The 12,199-nt window shown below is 63.2% G+C and overlaps 1 protein-coding gene across 1 annotated transcript; it reads left to right on the top strand.

The window, feature by feature from the left end:
• The first annotated feature begins 263 nt into the window (after positions 1-263).
• Positions 264-8,614, top strand: LOC113451168 (inactive serine/threonine-protein kinase PLK5-like). Its single transcript, XM_087937487.1, has 15 exons — positions 264-409; positions 1,024-1,131; positions 1,984-2,100; positions 2,461-2,590; positions 3,093-3,180; positions 3,628-3,723; positions 3,810-4,008; positions 4,823-4,964; positions 5,130-5,203; positions 5,686-5,780; positions 6,549-6,573; positions 6,605-6,711; positions 6,929-6,945; positions 7,098-7,397; positions 7,995-8,614. Exons 1-15 carry the CDS (start codon positions 296-298, stop codon positions 8,180-8,182), a joined length of 1,800 nt encoding a protein of 599 aa, XP_087793613.1. The 5' UTR covers positions 264-295; the 3' UTR covers positions 8,183-8,614.
• The last annotated feature ends 3,585 nt before the right edge of the window (positions 8,615-12,199 follow it).

The raw sequence follows: 12,199 nt of genomic DNA, 5'->3' as shown, positions 1-12,199 counted from the left end.
GACCGACGCCGGAGTAAAGGTCCTCTTCCACATCTAGCCTGCCCCCCCGTTCCGACAGTCAGAAGGGGACGGGAGACCGGGGACCGCTCCCCACCCCGGGGACCCCAGACTCGTCGGGCGGGTCCCTCCAGCTGGCAAGAGGCCTGGGCGGCAGAGGCGCCTCCCTTCTGCCCTGCCTCCCACCCCCAGATAAGAGCTCTGGCACGCGCTCCGGGCTGGCCAGACGCGCGGGGAGCAGCTGGAGGGAGGGAGGGAGGGAGGGAGGGGAGCCGGAGGCTACGGGGCCGAGGCCGGAATGAGTCTGACTGCCGCCGCCTCCCGGAAGAGAGTCGAGGGGGACACCTTGAAATACTTCGTGGAGGATCCCGGCAGCGGGACGCTTTACAAGCGGGGACCGCTTTTGGGGCAGGTAACGCGCCCTCGCCCTGAAGGCTAGACGGGGCGCCGGGCGGCCGCAGCTCTTCCGAGAGCCGCGCCGGAGATTCGACAAGCTGCCCGGAGCGGCCCCCGCGAAGCGCTCCGGATCCTTTCAAAGTTCCGCCCCGCGACGGCGGCGGGCAACTGCCGGTCGGTCTCGCGACGAGCGAGCCAAGGTCACAGGCGGGAGCCGCGGGCGAGCAGACGCGCCCGAAGACAGAGTGGAGCCGCTGGGCTCCTCCGCTCGACCCGCCTGCCCTGCGTGCCCCGGGGGTCCCGAGCGACGCCGAGCCCTGCTTGCTAGCGGTGTCCAGGGGGCGGGGGGGGGGCTCTCCGCCTTCAAGGAGTGCCCGCCTCGTCCCAGGGGGCTGCCATCCTTCGGGCGGAGTGCGACTGACCCATCAGTGGTCATTTCTTCCTCGCTTTCCCTGGACTGGAGAGGCTGGACAAAACCCCTTTGCAGCCCCGGGATAGGCTAAAGGGTGGGGGCGATTGGGGGCAGGGCGAACAAAGGGCTTCTCTTCAGACCCAGAGCAACCCAGGTGGTCTGGGAAGGGGTCGGCAGAGGCTCCTTCTGACTTGACACACACACCCCGCCTCCCCCAGGGAGCATTCGGACAATGCTACAAATTTACCGACACGTCCACCAACAGAGTCTATGCCGTGAAGGTGCTCTCTCTACAGCGGGCCGCAAGGCTGGGAAACCACGGAAAGGTAAATGGGATTAGAGTGAGGGGGCTTGGTGGTCTTCCGCCAGATTCCTCTCCTGGGAGATCAACTCCCACCGAGGGAGAGCCAACCCCACCTGTCTAAGTCCACTTATAGGGAGGGGACGGCAAGTAAATGAATGAAGGAATCTGCCGGCCGGCCGGGCTGCAAGCTCCCTCGGCTAGGCTGTCTCCGGATGGGGGGGCGGGCAACTGAATTGAGGCGCCCAGACAGAAGCTGAAGGCCACCGACCAAGAGACGGTCAGGTGGGGGCACTGGCTCCCCCCCACTTCTCCTGTAGGCAAGGCCTGTGCACACAAGTCTTTCCCCTCTTCAACCATCTTCAGTTCTGCGGAAGAGTTTCTGGCTTTGCCAGGCCTGGGATCTTCTGTTCACTGAGCGGCAATAAAAGTTCTGGAAGGGGCTGTAGATGGGAGGTGGGTGGTGCCCCCAAACGCTTTCCCACCTGGGCAAGCCCCGGGGGGGTGAAGGGATGGGGCCGGGGCAGAGCTCCCACGGCCCAGCCAAGGGCTGGAGGCAGGGAGAAGGGCTCCCACAGAGCCAGCTTCCTTTCAGGCGGGTGAGTGGGGCGAAGTGGTCTGAGAGGGAGGATCTGGGCTCGGTGGCTCTCTGCCTCCCCTCCCTCTTCCCGCGGCTGCATGGCTGTTCCTTCCTGGCTTCGGGTACTGACCTTGGACATCATCTTTGGTCTCCTCCCCAGGTGTGCCGAGTTTCAGCTGATTCTAGCATTTCTTCTCTCTCTCTCTTGCACGTGTGTGTGTGTGTGTGTGTGTGTGTGTGTGTGTGTGCTTGAGACCTCTAGAAACGCCTTACGCTTTTCGGCTTCACTCTTTGCAGGTTCAACGCGAGATCGAGCTGCACAGCCAGCTCCAGCACAGGAACGTTGTGCGGTTCCACCGACATTTCGCTGACCAGGAGAACATCTACCTGGTGCTGGAATACTGCAGTAGGAAGGTGAGGGAGGGAGGGAGCTCTCTCTCTCTCTCTCTCTCTCTCTCTCTCTCTCTCTCTCTCATGGGAATATTTCATGGGGAAGCTGAGCAGCAGCTCCCGGAGGGAGGAGCAGCCTGCCAGCCTGGGCAGTTTCTAGAGCATTTATATCCCCGCAAGAAGCCAGAGAGGTCAGGATAAAGAATCCCTCGAGGAGCGTGGAAGCAGGACACGGCCAGAGATCAGGGGAACGGCCCCGCTGGCCAAGGACCCTTGGTGTGGTCAGAAGCTTTGAAAGGACCGGGTTGTCCAAGGCACAGAACCTTTCTGTCCATGGACTCCGTGCGTGAGCCCCCTCCTCCCCAGCCCCTCTCTTCCTTCTAGTCCCTGGCCCACATTCTGAAGGTCCGGGGGACGCTGATGGAACCGGAGGTGCGGTTTTACCTGAAGCAAATCACCAGGGGCCTGCAGTACCTCCACCAGCAAGGGATCATCCACCGTGACCTCAAACTGAGTAGGTGCCAAAGACGGGGGGAGGAGCCCCAGTGCTGGGCAGTGGCCCACAATCTGCCCCGGGCTCCCGGAGTCCTCTTCCTGGGAAATGGCCAGGCGGTGCAGCCGGAGGCCAACGTTTCTTCATCCGCCCAGCAGAGAAGCTCAGACAACCAAAAGCATAAAAAAACGGGGTGAAATCCAGCCAAGGACACGACGAATAGAACAAAAAGAAAACCGACCAAGAACTTGGATCATTTCCCCAGGCTTCCTCGAACCTGGCGGCCAGTTTGCTTTCCTGGGCGCCATCCCGCGAGGCTGGAGGGGCCACCCTGCCCAGGGCCCTCCCCCTGGGCTGGCAGACAAGCGCCTTCATGGGGGAGGGGCCCCTTTTCAGGAGCTCCACCCTTGCGGGTGAGGTTGCTGGGGGCCAGGGAAGCTCCAGGGCAGGCAGGACGGCCTTTGCAGGCGCCCTGGGGACCCGGTCCTCAGACCTCTCCGTGCCCCACACGCTCCCCTTCCAGGCAATGTGTTCGTCACCAAGCACAGGCAGGTGAAGATTGGCGACCTGGGCCTGGCAATGCGGGAAGAGCAGGCCTGCTGGAGGAGAGGGTGAGTGCCGGATGGCCGGGGTGGGGGGGGGGGGTGGGGGTGGGCGGGCCCCCGTGTGTGTGTGTGTGTGTCTGGCTGAAGCATCTCAGGCCCAGCAGGGTCTCGGTGGGCAGGGCACCCTCTTCCCGCTGGCGGCCCTGCTCAGGTTCCTCTGCCAGGTCGGGGGGCTGCCCTGCGCAGCTGCCCGGGAAGCCGCTGAGCAGCCCTGCCAGTCGGGGGCCTGGGAGGGAAGAGGGGAGGTTCCTACGTCCAGGACAGGCAAGCCCCACCTGCCCTGCGGACCCTGCGTTTGTCCCCACCCCCTCCCCGATTGAACCTTCCTCCCCTCCTCTTCCTCCAGCAACACCCCCAGGTGCTGGGTGGGTTCTGTCATAGGGAACCTGCCCCTCCCCCTCCCCCCGCCAGCAGCCACAGGTTCATTTCTGAATTCAACTTTCTTCTGCACAGGGTAGTCTGTGGGACCCCCAATTACCTGGCCCCCGAAATCATCGCTAAGAAGGGGCACTCCTCCAAGTCGGACATTTGGGCCCTGGGCTGCATCATGTACGTGATCCCCACCGCAACGGAAGGGGTCCTTTTGCTCGGGGGTGGGGGGGAGGGCACACTTGCATGTCCTGGCTCCTCCCCAGGTACACCGCCCTGGCCGGCTTCCCGCCCTTCGAGGTCATGCGGAAGCAGGAGCTGTTCCAGAGGATCCGAGAGGGCAGCTACCCCCTCCCGGGCCACCTCTCCCCAGCCGCCCGGAGCCTGATTGGGAGGCTGCTGGCCCCCAACCCATCCGGCCGCCCCAGTCCAGAAGAAGTGCTCAGCCACCCCTTCTTCACCCAGGTGTGTCTGGCTACTATTAGGAGTAAAGTCCAAAGGGGGGGGAGGGGTTCCAATAGCACGCAGCTCCCTGGGGAGGGCAGCATCTCCTGGGTTGATTTGGGCTCTTGGGGCAGGAAGGGATCCAGTTCTCCTCCACAGAGACCCCTTTGCTCTTTGTCTCTGGGCACCCGAGTGGACACAGCCAGGAGCCGCTCAAGGGGGCCCTCCCAAGAAGCTCTGCGGGAGGCGATACACAACAACAACAACAACAACAGCAACAACAACAATAATAACGCTACATCTTATCCCATCCTCTCTAAACCTGCACTAAAGCAGCTTCCAATCAGTCAAAGCCGGCAGAATTAAAAGGGGGTGAACATAAAAGCCCGCATAGAATTCAGAATGCAGACGCTCATCGTTTGAAGATCTGGGGGCAGCTGGAGCCTGGGGGCCTTGGATCCCAGGGAGGGTCTCCATCCGGCCTGCTGGGGGCTTTCTGGGGAGTGAATTCCAGGGGCTGGGGCCAGTGGGCGCCCAAGAGCCTCCAGCAGGTGAGCTGCTGCAATCGGACCATCTCCCCCCACCCCCCGCTGAACCCCCATTGCCCTCCCCGGTTAGTCCTGGGGCTGCCCAGGCAGAGTGTGGGGCTAGCAGTCCACCCTGAGGTCACCTCCTCCCCTCGGATTCTGCCCCCTGAGCTCACCTGGCTGCCCCCCCTCACTCAGAGACCGGCCCCTCCCCAGCTGTCAGTCAGGGCAGGTCCCAGCCTCCCCGTGAAGGGTCCTGGGCAGGAGCCTAACTTGGTAACCGGGCTTCCTCCGGCCTCTCTCCCCAGCACTTCGGCCTGGCCAGGCTCCCCTCGTTCGCTTGTCGCTCTGCCCCCGTTTTCCCTTTTGCCAGCCGGCTTGGAAAGTTCTTCCAGAAAGCAGCCGGTCTCCTTTCCTGGGGCTCCCCTTGTCAGCAGCCCAGCCACGCTGGTGAGTGCTCTTGGGAGGGGAAGCGGGAGGGGGGAGGACAGTGGGGAGGGGAGCCCATCCACCTGCCCTTCTCCCAGTCCCTTGGCATGTAGCAAACTAGGTTTCTAGTCCTCTGTGTACTACAGAAGGTATCATCTAATTGTGTCCCTCTACTGCTCCCCCCAGTGAGCCCTGCACCCCAAAAACAGGAGGAGAGACCACAGCGGCAAGGAGTGGGACCTGTTGCCCCTCCCCACTTGGTAAGAAAGCCCCCCCCCTCCCCACATCTGGGTCGCCCAGCATGGGGCTTTGTGGAGCCCATTGCCGTGATGATTACTGAGGCGACACTCACAGTCTGGGCGTTAATGGAGAGCCAGGGAGTCAGGCGGGTTGGGGGTCCTTTTCCCAGTTGAAACCAGTCCTTCTGACTTGGCTTCCCTCCATTCTGGTCACCCCTCCCCCCTGCCATCTATGTGACCGGAAGCCCCTTCCCCTCAGTCTTCCCACCTGCCCAATGGGAATAAGAGCAGGCCTCCTTTCCAGGGCAGCCTTTGCCAGGGGCTCTCATGAGAGTGTCGGCCCTGGAGCCCGCAGGGCACCGCCCCCCACTGGCTCTGGCCTTGCGGGGGTCCAGGGAAGGGCTGCTCCCAAAGGTCACTTTGGGGGCGGCCTCTAGCTTCGGCATCCCTGCTTTGTGGGGTTCACGGGTTGCTTTCGCATTGCTCCCCCCATGGCCCCGAAGGAAGCCCGAGAGGGGAGCAGGGGCCCCATGGAGGAGCCCAGCTGCTTCCCCCCCCTTGCTCCGGAGAGGCTCCCTGCGCAGCCGGCTGCCCGAAGGTGAGTGGGAGGGGCAGGGAGGGCAGCGGGCCCCTGAGGGGAAGCAAAGGCCTCCTCCACCCCTGTTCCTCTTTCCCCCTTCTTCCCTCCCTCCCTCCCTCCCTCCCCTTTCCTGGCAGAGGCCGACCGGGGCCCTGGCAGAGTGCCGGAGAGCATAGACCGACGGCTGTGCTGCTGCTTGCAGGTGACCCGCCTGGGTAAGGCGGCTGCCCGCCTGCCCGCCTGCCCCACAGTCTCCCCGGGATCTGCCTCGCCTTCTGCTGGGGTGGGGTCCCCTCTCCTGCCACCCTGGGCTGCGCCTCCTCCTGACTCAAAGGGACTGGCCCGAAGGCCAGGAGCTCTTCCTGCCCGGGCGGCTTCGGCCCCTCTAGCCATATGGTGCCAGCTCCCCCCCCTTCCGCGTCACGCTCTGGCAGTCCTGGGGGAGGCCCCTTCCCCAGGCCCTTTTCCTCCCCGAAGGTCCCAGCTCTGCCTGGGCTCCGAGTGGCAGGAGAGGCTCTTCGCCTCCTGGGCTGTTATCTGTGGAGAGCCGGGGCCATTTCATACTAGATGGATCCAGAAGTGAATCCTGCCCGTCCAGGAAGCTGGGTGGCTGGGTGAGGAGCTCCGGCGCCCTCCTTGGCACAGAGCCTCCCCATGGGCATTTTCTTGTTCCACAATAGACTCCTGCACTGAGGACTGGAAACACGACAGGGCCGGGGGGGGGGGTGAGCAGGGGTTGCTGCGCCTCCCTCCCATTTGGGCTGAGCCGGGCACCTCTCTCTGCAGTGGAAGAACTGCCCGAAGGCCTGCACGGTGCCAGTCCTGCCCACATGGCCACCCAGTGGGCAGACTACTCCTATAAGTCCGGGTTTGGCTACCTGCCCTCCAGTGGCTCTACTGCAGCGCTACTCCCCGGTGGGACCCACGGGGCCTTTTGCCCCCAGCATCAGTGAGTGCCCCTTTAGGGAGCCACACACAACCCTGCTGCGCCTGACTTGGGTGGGGGCAAAGAGGCCCAAGCCCCCTGGGTGTGGGGGGGCAGGATGGGCTCAGTTGTGATCCTGGAGAGAAGGGCCCCCCCCGGGCGGTTAAGAGGCCTCAGCACCTTCGTTTCAGGTGCCTGCCCTGCATTTTGGCAAAGGCCCCTCTGGTTCCCTCTGGTTCAGGCGCATCTGCTACGGCCGTGAGGGGGAGGTGGCTGAGTCCTTTGGGTGGCTGCGGGAGGTGAGAAGCCAGGAAGGGGCGGGGGGCAGAATATGGGTCAGCAGAGAGAAGGAGGCTGTGGGACCCCCCCCCCCGTTTTCGGCCTCCCGCTGACCCCGCCTCTCTTGCCAGGGGAGCCCACGCCAGACCAGCCCGGGCAGAGCAGCCAGGAGCCTTTCCCTCCTGCGCTGTGCAAAGCCCTCCTGGTGCTCCTCAGGGACAGCCCCCTCCAGGTGGGGGGAGGCTGCCCCAGCCGCAGTGGGCCAGACCTTTCCACCCGCTCGGGCGGGCAGGGGGGGCTGAGGAAATCCTGGGCCAGCTCTGACCACCCAGAGAGCAGAGGCAGGTTGGGGCCTGCAAAGACCAGCAAAGGGCCCCCAGCAGCCACACCCGCGCTAACCCCAACCTTGCTGGAACAATCCTCGGGCACCAGTACTGGAGCAAGCAAAGGGGCGACCCTCAGACCACCCCCCGGCAGCCATCAAACAGGCCGAAAAGAGCAAAGGCAGAAACGGTGCAACGGAAAACACGGAGAGCAACTGAGGCCCCTGGGGGGCCTTGCTGAATCCAGAAGGGATGGGGGGCTATGGGGGTCAGGGGGATGCACGGCAGCAGCAGCAGCAGCAGCAGCAGCCGCCACCTCTCGGGGTGTGCACCGTCTCCACGGCTCCTTCCCCCGAGCCTCTGCTGGATTAATGGGAGGGAGAAGGGCCGCTGGGGGGGGCGGCCTTGCTTTTGGCTTCTGGGCGTGGCCTTGCGTCAGTCCCAACCTCCCAATTCCTGGGATTCGGTCTTCGTGAGCGCATGGAGCCGGGATGGGGGCAGAACAGAGCCAAGGAGCCAAACATGGCAGCCCCTCCCCCCACTTTGCTGATTTATAAGGGGCAAACCCAAGAGGGGGAGGAGGCAAAACTACAAGCCCAGTAGGGAGACGAGGCCTCCTCCCCCCCCCCCCGGTGGAGGACGGTGCCAGCTTCCTCTTGCCCAATCCTGCCAGCACATCTGCTCACCACCCCTTGTGTCTCCCAGGTGAATTTTACCAGGACGGCACCAAGATTGTGTTCGGCCGCTCGGCCGAGGGAGAGGACCTCTTGACCTCCGTGGACTGCCAACGTTACAGCACCACCTTCCCTCTGGGCACCCTGGCAGGGCAGGGCTGGACACCGCCCCCGTGTGAGCGGGTGCAATACGCCCTACACTTGCTGCGCTGCCTCTAGCAGCCCCTCCCTCACCCCGACCCAATCGGCCAGCCAGCGCCCATTGGCCTGGGTGTCTTGGAGGAGGCCCTTGTGGCTCCTCTTCCTTCTGGGGACCCCAGGTGGCACACGCAGGGCTCCCACAACGACCGAGAGAGGAGCCCTGGTCCCAATCCCCAGGCAACGTCTGTGGGGGAAGGGCGGCAGAGGCTGGGCCTCCCTCTTCTACCCCAGTATCTTTCCCCCTAAGGCTCTCCAGGTGGGAAGGGTGCCTTGACCCCCGGAGCAGGCTGGGGGAAGGGGTCTTCAGCTGTTGTGGGGAAGCCCTTGGCCACCCGGGTCAGTCTTGATGGCTGCTGGAGGGCAGAGTCCAAATGGGGGGGGGCTTGGAGGGGGGCCCTTGGCTGAGGAGCACAAAAGGAAGGGGGAGGGGCGGGTTCAGACAGCAGGAAGCAGGAGGGCACGTCAGAGAGAGAAGCGGGTACGCTGGGAGCAAGTGGCAGGGGAACCCCGCAGAGAGGGCAAGGCAGGGCAGGCGCAGGGAGGGAGTATTGGGGGGTGGGGGGGGCGCAGCAGGGACCGCCTGGCTGCCCACAGAGAGTCTCTGCTGCTTGGCCCGGGGTGGGAATCCTTAAGGCGGGGCAGCTCCCCTGGCCCAAACGGGGCTTGTTTTCCCAGGGTTGGCTTGGAGCCGTCCTGAGGGGGTCCGGTGAGGTATGGAAGGGGCCCCCTTGGCTGGCGGCCCCTGGTGGGGTGAGAGAGGCAGCTGGGCAGGGGATGCTTTTGTAGTCTCCCTAGTCACCCCAGGGGCCCGAGTCAGGGCCACGTTTTCTTGGCAGTACCAACATTGCTATTAACTGATTAAATGTGTGTGTGCCAAATCTTTTCCGTCTCACAGCAGCTTACATGAAGGTCGGATGCAATATAATTAGAAGAAACCTGAAGTTTTGACACAGCCCAACCAACCAACCAAGCCCAAAACAGCAGCAAACCGCTGCTGTAAACACACCAACATCCCTGGTATATAAGATCCCTCCCCGGAGCCCCCACCCCGCCCCTCCTGTAGGTTCTGACCAAAGAGACCCACCCTTGGGGGGCCCCTTGCCCCCCCATTAGAGAAAGGCCATCCCCCAACAGCGGCTTCTCCTGGGGCCCCGGGTGCTGCTGGAGGGTCTCGGTGGGGAAAAGCTTGCCCCGCCCTCTGGGGAGCAGCCGCAACAGGGGTGGGATTCTACCAGTTCGTACCTATTCACTAGAACCCGTTGTTATCCTTCTAAGCAGTTCGGAGAACCGGTTGTTAGAAGAAATGACTGGGCTAATCCTGTAAGGAAGGCAGGAAGGAAACATTCTGGTGTTGCTTACGGAAACTGCCTCTCCGTTGACCCTTATTACATTCTTGGCAGGACAACACTTCCTGTCTCCGGAGCTTCTCTGGAGTTATTTTTCCCTCCTTTGCTGGTACTTTGCTTGTGTGGAGTGACCATTCGAAGTTACAATGGCACTGAAAAAAGTGACTTATGACCATTTTTCACACTTACGACTGTTGTCATGAGAGGTCAGGCGAGGAGATGCGTGCCTTGATGTGAGTGATATTGAGTTGGCCACATCCAGCCAGTCACATGACCACCAAGCCATGTCCACCCAGTCACATGACCTCCACCTAAGCCACACCCACAGAACTGGTTGTTAAAAATTTGAATCCCAACCCTGGGCCTCACCCTGATCTGAACTGCCGCATCAGGCAGCCTGGCGGAGGCAAAGCTGCTGGCCCTCGGGTGGCCAAGGGGGTCCTGGGCAGGAGGGGCTGCGCCTGGAGAAACCACCGGGAAGGGATGCCGGGAGGAGGTCAGAGGCCCCACAGCTGCTCACCTGGATGCAGCAGCAGCTCAGCCACGGGGAGCGATTTAAAAGGGAAACTGCAGTTGTCCGTCCCCCCCCACCTCGGGAGAGGCCGTGTGTGCCCCTGCCCTGCCCCCACTTTAGTCCTCTTGACCAGATGAACCAACTGGTCTTTTTGTGCTTTTGTGGGAAAGGCAGCAACGGGCCCAAGCTTCGTTTAGAGACCCTCCAGATGCCTTCCTGCCCCCCCGTTTCCTCTGTCCAGACAGAGCGGCCAAAGGTCTGGCTAGCCGCTTGCGGCCTCTCGCGTGGCTTCTCCCAGATGACCGCGAAGTAGACTTCGCCCCAACGAACTGCCCTGGGCCCTCCTGGGGTCATTAAGGGCTGCCCAGCGCCACCTTCGCCTTTGGGGGCAGGGCAACCTGGCCAGGTGCTTTCGAGCGCCGCTTCGGGCTTCCTCGGCAGCAGCTGCCGCTTCCTCGCCGCTTTTGAGAGGAGTCGGCTGCGCGGGGCTACGTGGCCCGCGAGCAAAGCAGCTGCTACCCCGTGTCCCCAGGGCCGGGGAGGGGAGCGGGACAGCAGGTGGCCGAGCCCGCACGCGCCTAATTTGGACCCTGCTATTTAAATCGCAGGCAGGCAGAAGTGAGGAATCGGCTCGGCCTGCTAAATGCTGCTGAGGCGGTCGGGGAATGGGGAGCGGGCTGGCAGTCGGCTAGAGAAGCCCCCTCCCCGCGCTCTTCCAGACCGGGCGAGAAATGCTGGAGCTAAATCGCCCGCCCGCCCATATCCCGGCTGGCCTGCAGGTGGGAGGTGGAGCCCTGAGTCCAAGGGGTCTGGACCCCCTCCCCCCAGAACTGTGCAGCGCAGCCTCGCGGCAGGGGGAGGAAACGGCCGTGGATCGCAGCTGCCTGCCTGCCTGCGTTCGCCGGAGCCAGGGATGAGGCTTGGTCCCCGCAGGCCAGGAAGGGCGGCGCTGGCCCCAGCCCGGACGCCTCGCTAGCCCAAGGGGCGGCTCAGTCCCCCCCTCGGCTGCAGAGATCGGACGGTGGGCGGACGGCCCTACTTTTGGAGACCGCCCCCCGCCCCTCTCCAGGCCGGGCCCGCGCCAAGTTGCAGCTCAAGGGCCGCCGCCGCCGCCACCGCCGGGCTGCTCCGGGCCCCGAAGACCAGGCGGCGTTGCAGAACTTTATCTGCCTGGATGACACCCCCCAATAATAATACTAATAATAAACGGCCTGACATTACCCCAGGCTAAAATTAGCCTGGCCTCTCTCCCTTCGACGGCGGCTCCCGGATCCCGCTGCAGGGGCCGGGGATGGGGAGGAGCAGCCGGCTCCAGTGGCGGCTCGGAGACCACCTCCGCCTCACGAAGCCAGCCTTGCATAAAAGGGGTCGTGGAAATCAAGCAGGAATCTTCCCGATCTCGTGGGCTCTTTATATAGGATCGCTCCGAAAACGCCATCAAATATCACTATTTCAGTGCAACAGCGAATCTCGCCCTGGACGCTCCTGGTCGGCTTATTTTACACGGGACGCCCACCAGCCGACGCAGCCGCTGGGGGTCTCGTTCCTCTGACCCGCGTTTACATGAGGTCCACCCCAAATTCTCCCAGTGAGTTGCCTCACGAATCGCCCCAAACCGGCTGTTGTGTGGAATCTATTTCAGTGACGCTGGAGGGAACCTTGGGGGTCTTTTATCTAACCACCCCCCCCCCTCCAGCAGAAAACCTCTTACCATTCTGGACACTCCGGGTTGTCCCGTCTCTTCTGCAAAGCCTCCCGCAATGGAGCCCCCACAACTCCTGAAGGCAGGCTGTTCCAATGGCTGATGCCCAACCCGGAAGACCTGGCAGGCCCTCGCAGACCCCAAAGCCTGCACCTCAGCCGTGGGTCCAAGCGCGGTCATGGGGTGAACCTCCCCACCACCTTCTGGACCTCCCAGGGGGTCCCGAGGAAGCCACAGAAGAGAGGCTGGTGTGTGTGTGTGTGTGTGTGTGTGTGTGTGTGTGTGTGTGACCTGGTGTGACCCTTCTCTGCAGCCCCTTCAGAGCGCCAGCTACACTAACAGGCAGCCTCCTGGCACCCCAACTGCAGTGGGGGGGGAAGCTCTGCAAACCCCGAGAGACCTGATGGGTCCCTGGGGGTCACTCTCTTGGCGTCGTCCTTCTCTGGGGTTGGACTAATGTTTCCCTGTTTTAG

The sequence above is a fragment of the Pseudonaja textilis genome, chromosome 1, assembly GCF_049901715.1.
Source record: "Pseudonaja textilis isolate UNSWEBS1 chromosome 1, rPseTex1.2, whole genome shotgun sequence".
Classification (NCBI taxonomy): domain Eukaryota; kingdom Metazoa; phylum Chordata; class Lepidosauria; order Squamata; family Elapidae; genus Pseudonaja; species Pseudonaja textilis.
The sequence above is the reverse complement of the archived record's forward strand: the minus strand, read 5'-3'. Positions and strand labels throughout refer to the sequence as shown.

What these genes read in the sequence shown, in the direction of transcription:
- LOC113451168 (XM_087937487.1), top strand. Translation starts at nt 296, where the DNA reads ATGAGTCTGACTGCCGCCGCCTCCCGGAAGAGAGTCGAGGGGGACACC. An exon ending in CTGTTGCCCCTCCCCACTTG is followed by an intron (nt 5,204 to 5,685) that starts GTAAGAAAGCCC and finishes ATGGCCCCGAAG; the next exon opens with GAAGCCCGAGAGGGGAGCAG. An exon ending in GCGCAGCCGGCTGCCCGAAG is followed by an intron (nt 5,781 to 6,548) that starts GTGAGTGGGAGG and finishes CTCTCTCTGCAG; the next exon opens with TGGAAGAACTGCCCGAAGGC.